Here is a 13225-nt window from a genome sequence, read left to right on the forward strand (position 1 = left end):
CCTAAGAATGGGCCTGCTAGCATCATACCTTGCTCTGCCTCCCTTCAGCCTTAAATAAAATTACAAGATTTTATCCCATCGTAGATGTCTCTAACAGCACCCGGTAAAAGGTGTTATTAGAGATTTAACTTCCCTTACAAAGTGGCCTTTCCTGTGCAAGATATATGCATACACTCCAAAGAAAACCCTAGTCATTGCAAGCTATATTGCAATGCATTTTTATTATTATTTTTTCCCAGAGTTACAGAGGTGAACACAAACCCTGGGACAATTAATAAATAAATCATCTCCACTACTCTTTTTTTTTTTTTTTCATCCAGAGTGAACCAAGCATATTAAGGAAAGTCTGCATGACAAATACCTCAAAGAATTTAAAATGTCTGCATTCACTGGAAAATGGTTTCCTTGGACCTTACACAGAGCCCTTCATATATCATGCATCCCATGGAGTCCCTTCTCTATTCATAGGGAAAGAAACTCCTTGATGCCACAGGCAGAGCACTGGAGGAAGAGCTCAGCTTTGCCATTGCCATGCTGTTGCTTTACCTCTTTTACCCCTCCCACGTCTCCTTTTGTCTGCTTTGACTGAAAACTTCTTGGGGGCCGGTCAAGTCCTTAATATATGTTGCACAGCATCTGGTGCAAACAGGATTCTGATTCTGAAGCCTAGCATGTTCTTACAGTACGGGTCAAAATATCCCCACAAGAATCTGATTGCTCAAAACTCAAGAGTAAGAACTGTGACCCCTTGGCTAGCTGGACACTTTCTTACGTTACACTCCTGAGCTCGAGGTGGCAGAGTGCCAGTGACACCAGTGGTAAATTGGTCCCTCGAACCCAAGGTGTTTTTTCACTCCCTTGTACCCAGAAGCTTTGTTGCATGTTGGTGATGAACAGAACTTTTGGTGATGAACTTTTAAGTGCACAGTAATAGCGCAACCCCTACCCCCAACCACCTTTGAAAGGCAGAAGTCTCTGCGCATTGAACATGCCTGGTTTCAGTCCCCAAGCCACATCTTTCACAGTGTCAGTGGTAGCCGGCTGGGCTGTTTATTTTAGGAAACAAATAGCCGTATCATTTGCACACGCCCTTATAGGCAGACACACGCTCTCCACTCACATTCTTCAAAAGAAGTGAAGGCAAGATGAAGAGCTCTTTGTTGCCGTGGGTGGCTTTGGCTGTCTCCTTGGAATTCGTCCTTGTGGCAGGTAGGTGAGAAATTAAAACCATGGAAAACTTTGCTTTATGAGGGATGTGTGCTGTGTAGGTGTCTGTTAATAATTTTAACAGTGTAAATCAAAGCTTGATGCCTGTTCAAGAAGTCTTGCTTTGGTGGTGCTTGGACACGTCAGTGTCTTCCTGCACCACGCAGAGTGGTGTGTTTTTAATTCCCATTTATTTTTTTAATATATTTATGTTAATAAAGCCTAAAAGAGTGATGAATGGTGGCAAATTCAAGCTTTTGTAATTAGCCATTCTTAATCATGTATCTGAAGCAACAAACCACAAAAATGGAGCCTGTTTTTATGCAGCCCTAGGTAGCTTGAAAGACTTAGCTGCTAGGTTTTAAGGCTTCTAAAATCCTCTTGGTGATCCTGTCAATGGGTGTGGCCATTTCTAATTAAATTGTTATTTAACTCCACTACATTTTGTGGAAGGACTCTTGATTTTTACCATGGGTACTGAGATCAGACTCTCATCCCAGCACATCATTCAGTGTGGTTCACAGGTAATGGATTCTGACTATCATTCTGCCAGATCTCTATACAACAGTTTAAAGTCATCCTCATTCACGCAGCGGATCTGGTCCACAGGACTAAATCCATGCTTAAGAAGAACTACTCTAGCAGCACGGATAACAGCATCCATGCATTTCCTCCAGCTTTTGGAAAGCAGCCTCTTACTGCAGAGCCAGGCAGGTCCTCGAAAAGCCCTGCTTTCTGTGAAGTATATTATAACTGCAGGGAAGTCAAAATTTAGTTGTGTGCAACTACAGGAGTGACATTTGTGCTACTTACATCAAAGTATCTTTCTGGCCTAACTGAGCTTCTTCTTCCTTTAATGAAGTAGCCACCTTCACATGCAGCAGAGTTTGAACAGGTATTTTTGGAATTAATTTGCTTCTTCAACGTGCAGCAGTGGGATTTTGTTGAGCTTTGTCTCCATATATCATATTACAGGATATTTTCAAATATGAGAAATGTTATCAAAATCTCTGCATGAATATTCATCAGGGAAGAACATCACATTGCAGTAAGTTATGCACCAGAAGATCCAACCCTGCAAACATTTAGAACAGCATTAAGAACTTTTGTATTTAAATACCTTCTCTTTAAAGAAACTTTACAGGCCAACTCATGGAATCATTACTGATAAATCTAAAAAAAAAAAATCTTATTTGCAGCTTTGTAATTTTACTTTAAAAATATGGAGCACCTGTAACTTTTATGGTTACTGAAGCCAGTACTATTACACAAGGAATTAAATTCAGGACAGTGGTTTTAGAGTATAGTCTAAAAATCCCCTCATATTTATTAAAAAACAACAAAAAAAAATTGTTAATAGCATTTTATGATTAAGATAAATTAAACTGCTCCCAAAGGTTTGGGGACAACTTAAATATTGGGTTTTGATAAATTTCTTAGAAGAATCACACACAATGTTGCATAGAAAATACAGTGACAGACAACAGGGGAAGATCTCTAGCTTCTTGTTCTTCACAGAGTTTTTCTATAAGAAAAAAGAAGAAAGACCAAGACTTAAAGATACAGAGACTAAAGAGACTTTTTAAGTTAGCTTCTGCTTCAGAGGGCAGTGTTTATGTTATATGATGAGTTGGCAGCAAGGAAACATACAAAGCAATAGAGAATGGAAGAAGGTGTGCGAAGACAAATAAGTACCACTAAATTGTGAATATTCACCTGTGTCACATTTTGGATTTCTGCCTTGGTACAGCACAATCAGACGTGAGACCAAACTTACTTTCTGCATGGTTTGTAATTGGCATTTGTATAGATAGCTACTTGTGCTAGGTTCAGTACAGACAAATGCTAAATGCCAGCCACTGTTGTAAAAGGACTAAACAAGCATATGCTCTAGATGGACAAAGATAACCCCATGAGCAGTAGCAAAGGCGGCATCTCCTCCATGCCTGTAGTGGCTTGCTCAGTTGGACAAGAGGAGGGACTGCAGTAGCTTCTTTCCCAACTGAGAACTGCCCCAACGAACCTTCTTTAGAAGGTATTCTGCTGCCAGTTATCACAGAAGCAGCATTTCTACCGGTCACTGAATTTTAAGATCACTCTGAGGCATGATTTCAAGATGTTTTAGAGCCTTTTTCATCAATATGAGGCTTCTAAGGATCTTAGTAAATAACCCAGTGCAATGCAAGCAGATGGGACCAGTGTATTGTAGGGACAGGAGTGAAGCTCCAAGAAGTCTTATGTAGAACACCTGGAGTGCTATTTACATGGCATTGTATGGACTCTTGGGACATAAAGTAAGGTCTCCTGATCAGTGCTGCAGAGGTCTTGTTACCATTCAGTCTTGGGGACAGTTTCACCTAACAGTTGAGCTTCCACTAATAGCATCTAACAATTAGAAACCTCACAGTGTGACTCCATGTGCTTCTCCTGGATCCCAGCTTTCCTAGTGCTCCCACAGGTGTGAGTACTATCCCTTTCACCCTGTAGCAACAGGATCTGCTGTTCATACAAGCCAGCAGCATTGGACATGAAAATGAAAAAGCAGCCGTGAGCTTATGCAGCAGGGGCAGCTACTTCCTTAGTGAGCCATTCTTCTGTGATCCAGAAGTCCACCTATTAGGACCAAAGCTGTTAAGTGACTCTCAAATCCCCCAGTGACATGATGAACATGTTTTTAGACTATTTCGTTCTCCCTATGGTTAAACTAATGGGTTAGAAGTAAGCAAATCCTCAGAACTGAAGTCTGTCTGAGCCCAACTATTCCTATCTTTCAAACACTCAGAGTTTTCTCATACTTCTACACGGGCTGAAGGTACTGTTGGAAGAGTGATGTAGCAAAATGATAGCTGTGACTATATAGCAGCATTAAGAGATAAAGGAATGTGAAAATGACCATTTAGGAAGGGTGTGACTGTGCATGTAAAAGCAAAGACAGCTTGTTACAGGTGAAGAGACCAGAGGCTGCTGGGGAAAGACAGTTAGGAGAGAATAAATTATTTCAAATCCATTTGCATGTTCAGAGAGGAAGCAGGCATAGCATGCCAACAGAAACATTTAAAAAGTCTCTGGTCGACAGATGGGAAGTTTTACCCAGCTGTTTTGACTGAGTTTCACATTGAATAATATGCTAAAAGTACAGGATACAAACATACCCAGAGCTGGCTCTTCTCTATTTGACTCAGCTCCACAGCTGCCAAACTCAGTTTCATTAGGAAAAGAATATCAGAAATTCAGGACTGGAGTTTTCTGAGCAAACCATGGGATTGTAAGGGCCACTTGCTTTCCAGTACCAGTTCATCAGGCTGCCTTCCTGCTTCATCCTCTAGTGCTTTTTGTCATTGATTCCCTCAAGAATCTGGAAAGGAAAATAGCACTGACAGAAAGCTGACACATCTGCCGTGTTGGCACTGTCATAGATATTTAGAAAGCCCAGATCTCAACTAGGGTTTGGACTGCTAGACCAGTCCTTGTGCGTGATACAGCAATCAGGTAACCTCTTAGCAGAGGCAAGTGTAAAAACAGCACTTTAGCTGCCAGGTATAGCCAGAGGCTTGTGTTTCATGAGAGATCCCGACTTGTTTCGTCTCACTTATCAGCAATGCAGTGCTCAGGTTCATCATTTTCTCCCTGCCACTTGCATCTCCTCCACATCATATAGAAATAGACTGTAGGCTGAGCAGGCAAGAGAGTTGAGCCCATCTTTGTCAGTTGTCTCATTTCTGCTTGTTGTGACCTGAACTTCAAGCAATATAGATGCCATAATGGGGCATCGCTGAGATTCTCATTTCTTCACTTTCTGACAGAGCATGTCACAAGGTTTTTCTTTTCTACCCCTGAGGCGGCATATCCTGTGTTTGCAGGTACTCTACTGGACTATGATGGTGAGGAGCGTGTGCTGGTTAACAACAAGTGTAAATGCACAACAGTGACCTCAAGGCTCGTCCCCTCCAAAGAAAATCCTGATGAGGAAATCCTGGAAAGAAACATACGCATCACGTAAGTGGCAGACAAGTCTTAGGTGGAGATGGTGAGCAGTAGACTGTGTTGCAGGAGTTCCCCTTTTCCTTGCATTTTTTCCACATGTCCTGGTGTTGACAATTTAGACCTGTTTTTCCCATGGACTACTTTCTGTACTATCTTGGAGTAACTCCTTTTGAGCTCAAAAAAATTTATTTATTTTTTTTTTTAAGAGAAAAGGAATATCAGAACTGATAGCTTGAAAATATCATTAGTGAAAGGCAGCACTTTCAGAAGTTGCTACATTATTATTGGGGTGAATTTTACAGTCTTTCCAGAGATGCCTAGAAACCAGGCAAAAAGTATCTCATTGCCTTCAGAGGCACAGAAAAGCTCAGACTTGCTGTTCTTGAAGAAGGGTCAGAAAGGAAATAACCTGAACAAAGAACAAGATCAGAGTTGAGAATTCATTACAGCATAGTAGTCCCCTGTTTAACAAGCAGTTTTCACAAGAGGAATTCTCTCCCTTCCTTTCCAGGGTCCCACTCAGGAGCCGACAGAACATCTCCGACCCCACATCCCCGCTCAGAACCACTTTTGTCTACCGCATGGCTGAACTGTAAGTATTTTTCTTCACTAAATTTATTTCCTAACACCCTACCCTGCAGCACTGCCTCCAATGGTTCACAAACATCTTGAAGGATAGTAGATAAAATAAGGCAACATCACAGAGTGAAGTTCTTTTTCAGCCTGTTTTTTCTATTCTGTTGCATGCCAATGAATTATCTCCATGATTAAGTTGCATAAAAAGACCTCACATTTGCAGATAAGGTTTCACGCTGACCCCTCTTGATCTTGAATGTCTGAAATATCAAGAAGTTATGTATTTTCCTCTTCAAGCCTCCCTTTTAGGAGGCCAGTCATATGAATAGCAGTTTGAAAAAAAATGAGAGCATCTGTCTGGGAGTGCGTGTGCAAAATACATGGTCTGGAAAAGCCACAGTACCCGAGTTGCCACTGTTGCCAGATCAGTGAGGAAGAGTGGAGTTTCGTCAGAGATGTTTTAATCATAGCTCTGAATACTTTTTCTGTTCCTCATCTCTTCCAGCTGCAAAAAATGTGATCCTGTAGAAGTTGAGCTGGGTGGTGAGATATACGAGGCCCAGCAGAGCACCTCCTGCAACGAGCCAGAAACCTGCTATACCTACAACAGGGACAAGTGCTACACCACAACCTTCCCATTCATCTACCACGGGGAGACCAAACATATCCAAGCAGCTCTGACGCCAGCATCCTGCTACGCTGATTAGCTCAACCCACTGCTATCCTAACACCTTGTTGCTTTCTCTTTTCCTATCACCCATACATCTATAGCACCATAGTGCCTGGACAACTGTGTCCGAAGTATCAGCTCCTAGAATAATGCAAGCTTAATTCTTGTGCTTCATATCAAGAATACCATCCCCTTGAATATCCCTTGCACATATCTGCGACACCATTACATGTCTTAGACATTATCACCAGCTAGACCAGATCCTCAAACAGCTGTAAATCAGTAATTCCATTGAAATCAAAGGAACTACATTAGTTTTTAACAGTAGAGAATCTTTCCTGACCATCTTCCATCAGTCTATCTCGGCAAGGCTATCATGGACATCAGCAGCAATGTCCATGTTTCCTAATTGTTTCCTGAGCAATCTAAACCAAACCCTCTGCAAAAACATTCCACAATACCCTTTGATCATATTAGCATATTTTTTGCCATTATTAGAAGTCTGTTGTACAATCACATTTGAGAAAAAAATCAGGTGAGACTGAATTCATATTTCAACTTTTTTTTTTTTTGTCATTAGGCATTTAGGATCCTTTTAGTGCTTTGACAATGATAAGCCTCCTGTTTTCACATACATACAGTGAAAATGTTGCCACCCTGAAGTGTTGTGCAAAGCCAACATGACCTCAGCTCTTCTTGCAGTAGTAAACTTCTTTAGGACATGTTAGGTACTTCGCTTCCCACATTTACTAACTGATAATGATGCATTCCCAGTTCAATCGAGGATTAAAAAAAAAAATTAAGTTGTCTTGAATTTCTTGTTCCTGGTTTTGCATTTAGTGCTGCAAAAAATCCTATGAAGCTGCCGCAATTGCAAGGTCAGGGTCCTAGTTAGGGATTATTTTCCTTTTTCACAACAGTCTTTCTTTTCATACAAGAAATTTTCCCCAATTAAAGTTGATTCTGTACTGTACATTACATTTAAATGTATTATACCTGGAGTTTTCCATATAAACATCATGGACGCGAGTGCATAAGGTGTCTAGCATTGCATTTGGGATGGCTGGTATGTTTCTGAGTGTTGTCAGAAGCTGATTGTAAAGGCTCAGGCTGTTCTAAAAAGGTCACATCTAGCATCACACATTATTGCAATAATGAAAAACAGCAAAATCCTTATTGCCATAGTTTTATTAATGAGGCATTAAATAAACTTTTTTTCTGCAGCACTGTTATGTTCCAGTGGTGTTCATAAGAAAAAGCTGTCTATAATGATATTCTTGCCTACTTCACAGGAAGCTCTCACTAAGCAACTGTTTTACTTACAGGTGAACCCCCCTGAAATACTGAGATAGAAACATTATGATGCACTTGTGGAACCTATGACAGACAGAGGCCGAACTGATTTATTTTACCATCAGTTCTGCATAATTGAGCTGTTCCAAGGTGCTGTGATTCTGCACAGGATTGGATTTAAAAAATCCAATTAACACCTAAATTCCTCTCAACATTGCAAACTGCAGATAGGAATTTTACAACGCTATTGAAAAATGCACCTTTTGGGGGTACTCTTGACAGTCCCTGGGGCTCTGCCACAGGAAACATCTCCCTAAACATGAAGTTTTCAATTCTGAGTAAGGCGTAGGTAAATGACTTGGAAATCATTCAGGTTTGGGTTGTGGGCCAAGTTCAGCCTGAGCAGGGGGAGAAGGCTGCTAGAGCAGGTAACAGTCCACAGTTTGGGAGACCAAGTTCAGCTTTCGGCCTTGCTGCAAGCAGCCTTCACGTGGCTGTGTGGTGTACACCTTGAGCTCAGATACAGCAAGAGTGAGTGAAGTGGGCCTCCCTATCTAGTTTTTACCATAGTTGGCAGATTAGCAAACGCCAGCTGAAGCCTCAGTTGCTAGTGCTCTGAGCCCCTGAGCCTCATCTGAACTGTGAAACTGCCACGTGTGCAATGGAAAGCCTGTGGTATGAAACCCCTCTCACAGGTACCCACCCACCAAGTGACTCAGCCTGTACATCTAGCGTTGCAAGATCATTTAGACTCGGTGTTCCCTAACACAATGAACAGGCACCAACATCATCTCCTTTGCAGGACTAGCCTTTCATTGCTAAAACAGAGCTGAACATACAATTCATTCTCATAGGGCTGCTGGTAAATACAGATTTAAAGCATCAAAATGCTCAAATACTGTTGTAACAAAGCCCAAAAGACTGCCATAAAGAAAATGAATATATCTAACATTTGCCTCTAAGGAAAATTACGTGTAACATACGGATACAGAACCATAGCAGATTTATTCAGAAGATGGCTTGTGTTAACAGATTTTACATCTACATGGCCCCGAGCTGCTGAAGCACATTGTCAACACAGAATCAGGTGTTGTCACACCAGGACACAACTACATCAAACATGTCAGAAAAATCCTCCAGCATGTAGTATCCTACAAATACCTAATGGAAAGAAGTATTTGAGGTCACTAGTTAACCGCCCTCAAATACTTTGCATATTAGTTAATGGGTATTAGCCACTGGCCCTTCAAAACCATGCACCCGGAACTCCTGCTTACTAGCAAACAGCCCAGTGCTGACCTTGTAGAGGCTGTAGGAGACAGATATTTACTTACAACAGGACAGATGACTGGAAATCACACTGCAGCACATCTTGGGAGTCCAGCAATGGCAGCAGAAGAGACTCACAAAAGGCATTCAGGGAAAAGGAAATCAAAGCACAGAACATGGTCCAAGCAGCTGTGAACAACTACATGCTTTGATGATCTTAGAGAAGTCACTGGGAAATAAGAAAAAAGGTTTCAGCGGAGTCCACATGCTGCTGAACTTTCTAATAAAGCAGGATTAATTCTCCACATATTTTCTGAGGGAGAGTCCAGAACTGACAGCCTTGCTCACCCTTTGTTGCTCAATTGTGTTAGACAAATTTTAAGTGATAGCACAAAGCAATAAAAAGTCAGGCTCTATATTCTTACCTGAAAGATGAGGACAGTAAAATAAGAGTAAGTGAGGTCTGGTCATCCCTGGTGAAAAAAAGTGTTCTCTCCTCCCCTTGGGTATACAGGATAACCAGGAATTAATTGTTCTATGCAAGAATGGGTTTGAGTTGTCTTTATTAGGTATTTGTGGTATACGAACAGATGACAGGCTATGATTTTTAGCAGCCTTCCTATATTAACACTGCTTTTGTTAGTGCAAGGTTCATCCACGCAGGAATCATCCTGCAGTGTACAAAGCAGTACTGTTCTCTCAGATGGAAGGTTTGTGGGTTGTTTTTTTTTTAGTGTTAAAAAGACTGCTGCCAGATATAACTTAAAGATTTCACAGAAATTATTTATATTCTGTAAAACAGTAGGCATAATGTGGATAATCAACAACCAAAAATTCGATTGTAGCCCAGGATCTTTAATTAAGCCAGTATGTTAAAGCACACAAGACATCCCCAGTGCCTTTTCAGCAGGCTGAAGCACTACCAAGCTTGCTACGTAGTTTATGCCTACAATTTGGTAGTACAAATAAGATCTTCAGTCTGGCCACTTCAGAAGAAACTCAAAGCTCTCTTTAAGTTTACTCTAATCTAAAAACATTTTTAGGGACAGCTCAGCTATTAGCTTGCTCATTTTAAGGGAATTTATTAATCTGTATTAACAGTAGTGGAAGAACTTCCTCTGATTTTGTTGTTTCTCTCTGGACACCATTTCTTGGAAGAGTTGGATGTCTTCTCCTGAGCTCCACTATCATTTCCCCCAGCCAGCATTTTCAGAAGGAACTAAAACAAAAGATTAATCATGTATGCATGATTAACAGACTCAAGCAACACTTACTGGAGAGAAACTGAACAAAAAGGTAAAAACTTGTAAAGGGAAAGAGTCAAAAAGCCAGTGCACACATTGCTCATAGTTGTAGCTGTTGCTTACAGTATTAAACCAAATGCTGTGAAATCTCTTATTGGGCCTTCAGAGAATTAAAAGCCTTTTTCATTCCCACACTTAACACGAGTCATTGGCTTCTGCATGTGCTGCTGATGGCACCTTTGAACAGTGCCTCAACCACATTAAGCTGAAAAGCTACGCGAGTTACAATTGTACATCGAAATAACTGTTCACTTGCTGCCAACATGGCACTGAGTCCTGCTACGGGGTCGTTCAGGCTAAGGACCCCAGCACCACTTGAAAGTTCCCCTGCTGAACTGAGCCCCTGGCTGCATTCTGAGGATGCTGTCTGTGAGCCCCTCCCCTCCAAAAGCTCCAGCACACAGGAGAGAGGGGAACCAGGAGGTAGCTTTACAGCCAGGACCTTGGGATGACACAGCAATAGCCGCAAGCACAATAAAATGGAAGCACAGACATAAGCAGATTCTCGTGACTCACCCGAGGCTTTTGGTAGCCCTTTCTCTCCAGGAACTCCTTAAAGGCCTGTGTGCTGTGGAGCTGTGGAACTTCCATCTCCTAAATTAATTTCCGAAGTGGATTAAAAAACATTTAAAGTTCATTTTTAAGTATAGGTTCCACTATACTAAATAAACTGCAGTGTGCATCCCTCCAGCTGTTATAGCTAATCTAACCAATAGATATTTTATCTACCAAGACCTCTATCTTTGTTCTTTTGAAAGAAACAATGTTGCTTCATGAATGTGAAGTGGTTTTTAGTAAATTCTAATCTGTGGTCCTGTAAATCAGATATCCCATGCTATGTAAAGCCATTTCCCCTCAGCACTTCTGCTAATGAAGGCAGCAAGTTACTCTGTAGTGCAGTAAATACACCTACCTTCAATGGTCTGTGGTACATTCCCAGGAGTACCTGGACAAAATGAGGTGGTCACCCATTCAACCATAAAGTTGGCCTTTAATTTTAGACAGTATTAACAAAACCATGACCTTTGTTTTGGTGTTCTGACTCAGCTGTTCCGATGCATCCTCGTTTCTAAAACTCTCCTTTGTTTTACAGACAGCATTTCTTCGTAAGACAGCAGTAGTGGCACATCTCATCCAGCTCACCAGACCCTTGCACAGGGCATGGTTTTAGTCATGTACAACTCAGTTTTACCTTTGGAAGCAGTGCCCTCTAGAGCATGAACAATGTCTTCCCTTTGTGCATGCAGCAAGAATGAAGATGGACTTTTTTATTTTTTTTTTGTTTAAACTGAGGAAACTAAACCTATGTCTAGAATAATGTAGCAATTGGGGGAAAAAAAAAAAAAAAAAAGCCTGCCTGCTCTTCCAGCTCCTCCTAAAACCTGAAAATCCCTAAGCAGAATGCTAGTAACCTTTACATCCCATCTCTCCATAAAATATTTTGGGTAGGCAAACTACCACAGCTGAATCCAGCTCCTTTGTAAAGGCAGGTATTTTGCTATCACAAAACAAAGATAAAAACACCCTCCCATTGTTCTAGAATGCCAATTCCTTGCCTTCAGCACATGGATACATTTTGGCCACATATGGCCACATCAATAGCATTGAAGGAATTGAAGGATCCACCTTTTAGAGCCATTGTCCACATGTAGGTGCCCTAAAGTTACAGCCCAATCATTCACTTCAATGAGCCTGTTTGAACCACAGTTATCTCCACTTGGATAATATGGTCTGTTCCACATTATTCTGAGATGTTCCCATCATAACAAACTCTCTTGTAGCAGTATCAAAAAAGGAAGGCATCAGTTTTACATTCATGGTACCTTTTCACTCAAATGATGCTTTGCATTCCTGATTCTATTTATTGTTTCCTCTGAAGCTTCTAATGGTTTGTTCACTATCTCTTTTCTCCATGTTTTGGGGTCAAGGTACCACGCTCCATATCTGATCTTCTCCCTTTTTGGTTGGTAAAGTACCTGCAAAAATACTATTGCAGTTTTGTTTCATCATATTGGCATTTTTCCCTTATGCCACAGGTATTAAAGACACTATCACTGTCCCAGAACCTGCGTACTATCTCTGAAGACTCTACCAGAGATAATCCCGTACCCTAAACTCTGTAATACAAATTTTGATGGCTGATGAGAAAACCTGACTAGCATTCGTTTTTCTTTTTCCCCACAAAGGTAAACAGTATTAAAGCTGCTACTGGGAATCAATAGCCTCAGGTCACCTGGCCACCACTTATTTAACTGATTTGTTTTCTGGAAAACTTGGGAAGGAGGTCTGTGAGGTTTAGACTTTAGGAGTCAGAGTATGATAAATGCTTTTTCTACTTCAAAACAGAATTTCTGAACGTGGTGACCAAACTAACTACAGGGTTAGAGAAATGGCAAGCTTTCAGTTTAAGACAAAATTGGTCCAACTTCAACCACTTACTAAAACCCCCAGCAGAGGCTTTCCCTCAGATCCTCCTCAAGTGTTTACCTCAGCTGCTTATAGCCCTTGTCTGTTTATTCAATGATTAAAAGAAAGTACAGCAAGAAAAGCAGGTAACAGGAAAGGTAGGGACTGGAAGATCATTGTACTATGCTTCAATTTTCTCCAATTGCTTACACCTCCACTATGAGAAGATTAGGGGCTCCGAGTGTAACTAACACCTAACAAACTGTTACTGAGATGTATTGAGCATGACCTGCTTAACTTGATCCAAAGCTCGCACAGCACTCAGCTGCGTTTTTCCATTCATTTCACTGGCTTCGGGTACAAGCAAAACTGCTGAGAATTCTCTATGGTTTGACCAGCAAAAAGACTGTATGGTCAGGCCTTAAACAGTACTCTTAGTTCTCATTCTCCTATTTTACTTCCCTGCTGCTTGCAGAAAGTAACTGCTATTAAATAGCTCATTTTTAACTACTCAGAG

General features: G+C 41.1%; 2 protein-coding genes across 18 annotated transcripts in view; one reads left to right on the plus strand and one right to left on the minus strand.

Annotated features, from left to right (window-relative positions):
• The first annotated feature begins 1017 nt into the window (after positions 1-1017).
• JCHAIN (joining chain of multimeric IgA and IgM) lies at positions 1018-7662 on the plus strand. Its single transcript, XM_005031313.5, has 4 exons — positions 1018-1209; positions 5067-5202; positions 5702-5782; positions 6272-7662. The coding sequence occupies exons 1-4, from the start codon at positions 1146-1148 to the stop codon at positions 6471-6473; spliced, it is 483 nt and encodes a 160-aa protein (XP_005031370.1). The 5' UTR covers positions 1018-1145; the 3' UTR covers positions 6474-7662.
• The window catches only part of FAM47E (family with sequence similarity 47 member E), a 66742-nt gene continuing 55543 nt past the window's right edge, over positions 2027-13225 (minus strand). For 10 of the 17 annotated variants that reach the window (XR_011809329.1, XR_011809321.1, XR_011809328.1 and 7 more), the window contains 6 exons: positions 12126-12278; positions 10819-10896; positions 9424-9499; positions 9064-9227; positions 4359-4561; positions 2027-2281 (listed from right to left, as the gene is read on the minus strand). Coding sequence is in view for 4 of the 17 variants with exons in the window: in XM_072038027.1 (XP_071894128.1) it covers positions 10083-10217; positions 10819-10896; positions 12126-12278 (366 nt within the window). In the remaining 13 variants the exon portion in view is untranslated. Of the gene's footprint in view, positions 2282-4358; positions 4562-7661; positions 8891-9063; positions 9228-9423; positions 9500-9717; positions 10218-10818; positions 10897-12125; positions 12279-13225 lie in introns of those variants that run through there. The other 7 variants (XR_011809330.1, XR_011809319.1, XR_011809320.1 and 4 more) reach the window with 7 other exon arrangements.

This window comes from Anas platyrhynchos, chromosome 4, assembly GCF_047663525.1.
Source record: "Anas platyrhynchos isolate ZD024472 breed Pekin duck chromosome 4, IASCAAS_PekinDuck_T2T, whole genome shotgun sequence".
In the NCBI taxonomy this organism is placed as follows: Eukaryota; Metazoa; Chordata; class Aves; order Anseriformes; family Anatidae; genus Anas; species Anas platyrhynchos.

Excerpts from the sequence above, each read along its gene's own strand:
- JCHAIN (XM_005031313.5), top strand. The coding sequence starts at position 1,146 with ATGAAGAGCTCTTTGTTGCCGTGGGTGGCTTTGGCTGTCTCCTTGGAA. Across the intron at positions 5,203-5,701 it reads GAAAGAAACATACGCATCAC|GGTCCCACTCAGGAGCCGAC; the intron begins GTAAGTGGCAGA and ends CTTCCTTTCCAG. Across the intron at positions 5,783-6,271 it reads GTCTACCGCATGGCTGAACT|CTGCAAAAAATGTGATCCTG; the intron begins GTAAGTATTTTT and ends CATCTCTTCCAG.